Source organism: Coenobita brevimanus, chromosome 35 (assembly GCF_032717465.1).
Source record: "Coenobita brevimanus isolate Jiangsu-jjx chromosome 35, ASM3271746v2, whole genome shotgun sequence".
Classification (NCBI taxonomy): Eukaryota; Metazoa; Arthropoda; class Malacostraca; order Decapoda; family Coenobitidae; genus Coenobita; species Coenobita brevimanus.
This window is the reverse complement of record NC_136988.1, coordinates 19,562,011-19,569,510: the sequence shown is the minus strand read 5'-3', so window position 1 is coordinate 19,569,510 and position 7,500 is coordinate 19,562,011. Positions and strand designations below refer to the sequence as shown.

Below are 7,500 nucleotides of genomic sequence, written 5' to 3'. Positions count from 1 at the left end.
GGAGAGCCGAAGGACGGAAGGGAGGGAAAGAATGAATGAATGAAGGAAGGAGAGAAGGAGGGAAAAGAAGGAAGGGAAGAAGAGGAGGGAGGATGGGAGGAAGGAAGGAAGGAAAGAAGGAAGGAAGGAAGGGAAGGAAGGAGGAAGGAAGGAAGGAAGAAAAAGCCAGAAGGAAGGAAGGGTAAAAGAGGAAGAAAGGAGGAAAGACGAAGGAATATCAGAGAATAACTGAAAAAAGAAGGAGAAGAGAAGGAAGAGGGAAGAAGAAAGAAGGAGAGATAAGAGAGGAAGAGAAGGAGGAGGAGGAGGAGGAGGTAGGAGAAGAAGAAGAGGGGAGGAAGGAGGGGGGAAGAGGAAGGGAGGAAATGAGGAAAGGCAGGAAGAGAGGGTGAAGGAGAGACGGGGTGAAAGAGAGACCTGAGAGAGAGAGAGAGAGAGAGAGAGAGAGAGAGAGAGAGAGAGAGAGAGAGAGGAGGGGGCGAGAGCAGAAAGAGAAGGTGCTTAAGTGCTTGCATTCAGAGCATTTAGTGTAAGTTGCCTTGCTTAGATATGAGAGAGAGAGAGAGAGAGAGAGAGAGAGAGAGAGAGAGAGAGAGAGAATAAAAAGGCGTCATCAGTGTCTATCCTGAGTTGTTTATTCGTTTCCAAGTCCCTGACACACCCACGCCCACACCAGCAGACACAGCCACTGCTACTACTACAACTACTACTACTTCTACAACTACCACTATTACTGTTACTGTTATTGTTACTACTACTACCTCTGCTACTACTACTACTATTACTACTACTACTATTATTATTATTATTAATTTCTTCAGTCGTGTGTGTGTGTGTGTGTGTGTGTGTGTGTGTATTATTTCCATGAGAGGATTTTTTTGCCCTACTCTCTCTCTCTCTCTCTCTCTCTCTCTCTCTCTCTCTCTCTCTCTCAGACGCCTTAATCCCTCAAGGGGTAAGTGGCCACAAACAAATCACCTCCATGTCACCCTATCCACCATTAGCCTGCCGTCTGTCCAACCCACACTCCCTTCCCTCACCTCTCCACCTCCATCTCACTCTCACACATACTCTTCTAGTCAGTCTCTCATAAAATCAACACCTCCCATGTCTGAAAGTCTCTTAAAAATCGTATCAACATGCCTAGAGAAAAAGAATATGAAAAAAAAGGAAAAAATAGTTACGCATAGGCCAGAACCACATCCCGTTTTCTCTCACTCACAGGGCGTAAAGGGACACTGAGGTAAATATAAGCGGGTCGGTGCGGTCTCTATTCTACTCCTTTCACCTTAACTTGGCCTAGAATTGTCACTTCCCCGTCTTGAATACTTCCTTGTGACCCTAAATTAACACCAGGGAGCTAGTCACGAAGAAGTGCTGTTGGAACGACGGGGAGGAACTTGAATACTTCCTTGTGACCATAAATTAACACCAGGGAGCTAGTCACGAAGAAGTGCTGTGGGAAGGACGGAATTGGCACTATAAATAAACCATTTATACGAAAATCTGGGCCAAGTTCAGGTGAAAGGACTGTACAGAAATACACAGGTAATATTAAATGATTGGGTTACCTGGCGATGACGAGGCTAAGGATGAGGCAGATGAGAGGGAAGATGGTGCTAACGATGGCCACGATGATCACGTAACTGTCCAGCCTCGAACCATCTGTGGGAAGGCAGGAAAAGCGACAATTAGAAAGGAAAAACGAACCATCTGTGGGGAGGCAGGAAAAGGGACAATTAGAAAGGAAAAAGGGAAAAGGGAGAAGGCTAAGGATGAGATGGAGGGATGGAGAGGAGAGGTATATGAGAGAGGGGTGTGTGGAGAGTGAGAGACTGACGAGGAGAGTGTATGTGAACGAGGTGGACGGGGGGAAGCCAAGGATGAGATGGAGGTATGGAGTGGAGAGGTATATGAGAGAGGGGGTTGTGAGCTGGGAGCAGGGCAGTGAAATGGCGGGGGACAGGGCGACATGGAGGCGATTTGTTTGTGGCCACCCCTTATGGGATTAAAGCGTCTGGCAATAGATAGATAGGTAGACAGAAAAGGGGGAAAAGTGTCCTGTAGTTAAGCTTTAAATAGTGAAGTAGACTGAGAGAGAGGGTATGATGAGAGACTGACGAGGAGAGTGCATGTGGGAGAGGTAGCGTGGAGGTGAAAGGAGGAGACCGAGGATGAGGCGGAGAGGTATGTGAGAGAAGGGTTTGTGAGATGCAGAGAAAGAATCCAGATCCCAGAGGACAGGGTAACATGGAGGCGATTTGTTTATAGCTACCCCTTCTGGTGATAGACAGATAAATAAATAGAGAGTGAGAGGGAGAGAGAGAGAGAGAGAGAGAGAGAAATTAAGGACTTACATTCTCTTTCTCTCTCTCTCTCTCTCTCTAAGCATACAAATTAATTCTCCAAAGCTGAATAACATCGTCTGGAGACAGCAATAAGAAAAAAACAAATCACCAAAGCGAAGACTTTAAGGAAGAAGCATATAATCTTTTTCACACTGCGGCTGGATTGAGCATTTATTTATTTATTTATTTATTTATGATGCTAATTAAAAGATTGGCTAAGGAAGCTCCCTAACACCTCTTCATTAGCGATTTATTTTGCTTATTACTCCTTACTCTCTCAAGTGCTCTCATTTTTCTCTCCCTCCTCCCAAGCTCTCTCTTTTTTTCTCTCTCCCTCCTCCCAAGCTCTCTCTTTTTTTCTCTCTCCCTCCTCTCTCAAAACTCCTCTCTTTTCTCTCCCTCCTCTCTCAAGTTCCCTCCATTTTTCCTCTTCCTCCGTCTTCCTCTCCCAGTCTCTTTCCTCATTTTCTTCCACTTGTTCCTTCCTCAGCATCTTGCCTCCTCTCTCAAACTCTCCTTCCTTCCTCTTCCTCGGTCTACCTCTCGGCGTATATTCCCGGCATCTCACCTCATCATCATCCTAACTAGTTCTCCTCCTCCTTCCCCTTCTCCTCTTCCTCCTTGTCTTTCTCCTCCTCTTCCTCCTTGTCTTTCTCCTCCTTCTCCTCCGTCTTCCTCTTCTTCCTCCTCTCTAAACTCTTTCTTTCTCTTCTTCCTGGTCTTCAAATTTTCACCTCCTACTCAATACTCTCTCTCTCTCTCTCTCTCTCTCTCTCTCTCTCTCTCTCTCTCTCTCTCATGCCCCTCCTCTTTTCACCCCAGCCTCTCTTCCTCCTCTTGTTGACTCCTGAGGTGGTATTCTAATTAGTTAATGATGCTCGCTAACACCTTTTCCTAGGCGACTTATTTTGCCTATTTCAACTTAGTTACTTTGAATAAATCATTCTAATATCGCCAAATTGTGCTTAGATAACGTATAAAAGGATATGAACCAGCCATATCCAAAAATAAATCGCAAAGGAAGAGGTGTTGGGGAGCCCCAGGAAGCATTCATTAACCAGTATCTCCCTACACGTCCCACTGCCATTATCACGCGTGTTTAGAACCTTAGATATCCTTTTGTCAGAGCTTCCTCCTTCTCTTCCTCTTCCTTCTCGTTTGCTTCCTTTCTCAGGCTCTTTCCTCCTCCTCTTCTTATTGCCATCATCATCATCATCATCATCATCATCATTGTAATCACGAAGGTCCTCGATGCGAGAAGGGACAAATCCGCCATCCGGACGGAAACCGAGATTTATGCCGCAACAGGTGCCTCGACGTATCTACTTTTGAATGTAAAAGGATATTCGCCAAAACTGCCATTGATTTTTGGTCAGTCGGGTCGAGAGTAACAGGCTGTATTTTTCCTTGGCTTTGGCAGCGTCAATTTCGGAGGCGATTTTGGTGCGAGATGGGACAATAATCCACACCATTGCTGTGTTGGTGAGCAATGAAGGGCCGGTGTCTTGACTCCCGAAACCTCCACGGCTGAAATATAGCAGTTGGAATACAGAGCATATGAAAAAGAATGTTTAAAATACTAAATTATTACTACACAATAAGGACAACTCTCTGGAATAACGAAATAAGTAAAGGAAAGAAATGACTGATACGCCATAAACATCTCGCCTCCCGCGCCATGCGTAGCTCAGTGTTTACCCTGGCAATGAGAAGTGTGGTAGGTTTCGGGAACTCCTTTTATTTGCATTGACTTATTGTGCTTAAAGGCCTCAGTGTTCCGGTGGTTCATCACCACAGTGGCAGAAAGTAGTGGTAATGTGAGTGATGGGGAGCCTGTGGCTGGCCCATCTGGAGGTAAAACTGCGGGAATAGAAAGTGAGTTCTGTCCTCAGCAGCAAGATTGGACAAATATCCACACCATTGTTGTGTTGGTGAGCAATGCAGGGCGGGTGTCTTGACTCCCGAAACCTCCACTACTAAAATATAGCTGTTGGAATACATACCATATAGAAAACAATGTTTAAAATATTAAAGTATTACTGCACAATAAGATAGGTCTTTGGAATAACGAAATACGTAAAGAAAAGAAGTAACTGAAACGCCATAAACATCTTGCCTCCCGCGCCATGCGTAGCTCAGTGTTTACCTTGGCAGTAACGAGTGTGGTTATATTTAGGAACTCCTTGTGTTTACATTGACTTATTGTTTTTAAAGGCTTCGGTGTTCCGTTGATCATTGATCACAGTGGCAGAAAGTAGTGGTGATGATAATGTGAGTGACGGGGAGCCTGTGGCTGGCCCATCAAGAGTTAAAACTGCGAGAAAAGAAGGTGACATTTTCTATAGCGACAAAACCAAGCCCTTTCCTCGTTGAATTCGTAGTGATTCTAGTGATGGTAGCGACCCTGATGATCCCAACTATCATCCTAAAAATGGTGAAAGGCATGGTCATGACAGTGATGAGGACCCCAGTTATTTTTAGAGCCGATGCTGTTGGTGATGTGAACAGTGAAGATGAAAGTGATGTGGAAGCAGTGAGAACAGAGGCGGTGATGTGGAGGTGGAAGCAAAAACTAGGAAGGGTCGGAAAAAGGCTCGTGACCCCTCAAGGTGGGCAAGAAATATAACAAAAGAAAAGTGGAGCAAAGGCGAGAAATATTTCAGCCCCAAAGTTAAGAAAATTATTAAGAAAAGAGTGGTTCAGGCAGTGTTCAGATGGAAGTTTTGATAAGCTTGGGAGTTGGTGAACAGTGTGCTTGATAATTATTGGGATATTGGTAATTATACACCCACTTACAAGACGCCTGTATTACCAACCACAATAGAAGGGAAAAATGCCCCGGTATTGACCTCCTCGTTTCCGACCTTGGACTGTGTTTGCATTACGATCGGATAACTACACAGTGTAAACCTACAGCCATCACTTTCTTCATTATGGTAAGTACTTATAACTGAAACTAATATAGGCCTACTGACAAAAAAATGGCATCCAGGTTTGCAAACTTGTATGAAAGACCATAATTTACAAAACATTCATAATTTTGGAATCTACTGGTACATGTTTCTCAGTTTAATTTGACAAGAAAACAATTGTATCCTGCAAACTGACCAACTTATGAGTATTTTTTTTATTTCCAAAAAATTAAGTAACCCATGAAAATCTATGGTATGTATTGATATAGTTTTGAAAAAATTTAACGCAGAAGACAGTTGCTTGATACATAGGTTAAACGGTAATTGGTGCAAATGAAAATTGTGTAGACAAAAAGAAAACAAGTTATGGTTTCTAGAAGTTCTCAAAAATTGTAGGTAAAAAACAAAACAAGTTATGGTTTCTAGTTCTCAAAATTGTATAGGTAAAAAACAAAACAAGTTATGGTTTCTAGAAGTTCTCAAAAATTGTGTAGGTTAAAAGCAAAACAAGTTATCGTTTCTAGTTCTCAAAAATTGTGTAGGTAAAAAACAAGTTATGGTTTCTAGAAGTTCTCAGACTTTGAAGCCATTTTCTGACTTTTTAATTTTGGTTGATTCGCCCCTTCTCGCACAAAGGGCCTCATTTATCCTTGTACCCCAAACTCCTAATTTTTTCTTTCCTCCTTTTTCCTCCCCATCACCTCCTCTTCCTCTTAATTCCTGCATCTTCTTTCCCTCCAAACCTCTTCCTCTTGCTCCTCTACCCATGCTATTCCTCCTCTTTCTTTCCTCCTTTTTCTTCCACATCACCTCCTCTTCCTCTTAATTCCAGCCTCTTCTTCCTCATGCCTGGTCTAGCCAAGCTCCTTCACTTTCCACATTTTCTTCCATCTCCTCTTCCTCTTAATTCCAGCCTCCTCTTCCTCTTGCCTCCTCTTGCTGACTGCTTCTCAGCTTGTATTACCGGCATCTCCCCTCATCACACCAGCAGCCCGGCGTTGGGATATTAGCCTGCTGCCCCGGATGGTTATTGCGGCAAGAATGCAAGCTGGAATGTCTGCCTCTCTGCCTGCCCTCCATTCTTACCCCCCCTCCCCCTCCTCTCTCTCTCTCTCTCTCTCTCATTTCTTCCTCAAACCATCCTTCTTCCCCCATCCCATCCTCTTCTTTTCTCTTTCCTCTGTTTTCCTTCTTTCCTTCTCCCCTTTCCATTATAATGTCCCCCCTTTCTCTCTCTCTCTCTCTCTCTCTCTCTCTCTCTCTCTCTCTCTCTCTCTCTCTCAAGTCCAGCCAACATGAACAGATTTGATTATTAATTCCTGGTTTTCAGAATCTTTCATCTCTTCTCCACGTCCTCCATCTTCTCCTCTTCTGTTCTTCAACCCTCCTCACACCTCATCCTACCTCAGTCCACCTCACTCCACTTCATCTGTCTCAAAGACCGTACAAAGTTATCGAAGAATATACGCAATGTCTTGATTGTAAAAAAAGGTTTAATATGTAAACCACCCACACACACACACACACACACACACACACACACACACACACACACACACACACACACACACACACACACACACACACGAGACCCAAATTTCAGGTTGATATCGCACTCCCTGACCAAGAATATCCTAGTGTGCAATGTAGTACAGTATTATATAAATCTGTTCAGTTAGTTTATAGAGCAAACATAAATGAAGCAAGATAGAGCTGCAGCCAGTTTTTAAAACTTTCTCCTGTTAAGGACGTCGCTAAAATTCCTTTTTATGGCCAAAATTGAAAATTACTAAACAGTCAGGTGATGCAACACCTGACACGTCAAATAAACTCAGATTTTCAAGCTGAGCATCTTTGTAGTTCATAAGAAATGCGCTAAAATGCCTTCTTGGAGCCGAAATTGAAAATCGCCCAATAGTCAGCTGACGCAACAGCAGACATGTTAAATCAGCTCCAAATTTTAAGCTGAACAACTTTGCATTTCGTAAGAAAATCGCTCAGAGCTCTCCAAGAGCAGATATTCCAATTTTCCTTTGAAGGAGAGAGAGAGAGAGAAACACCTCCCAGGTGTACCACTTACAGACAGGTCGTCCTTGCTTGTCTTTTCTTACCTTCAGGTGGAAATCTATGAATTAAACTGGTACACCTGTCTACTTTCACTGTCACGCTAAGATGCACAACACTTCATCACCCGTACTATACTACTAGCCAACACGCCCACTAGCTACACTCCCAGCGCG

General features: G+C 43.7%; 1 protein-coding gene across 1 annotated transcript in view; it reads right to left on the bottom strand.

Annotated features, from left to right (window-relative positions):
• The window catches only part of LOC145396170 (uncharacterized), a 95,386-nt gene that overhangs the window by 81,202 nt on the left and 6,684 nt on the right, over positions 1–7,500 (bottom strand). The window contains exons 2-4 of the mRNA XM_080269612.1: positions 4,267–4,335; positions 3,818–3,875; positions 1,572–1,665 (exon numbers count right to left, since the gene is read on the bottom strand). Of these exons, the coding sequence (XP_080125738.1) occupies positions 1,572–1,665; positions 3,818–3,875; positions 4,267–4,335 (221 nt within the window). The remainder of the gene's footprint in view (positions 1–1,571; positions 1,666–3,817; positions 3,876–4,266; positions 4,336–7,500) is intronic.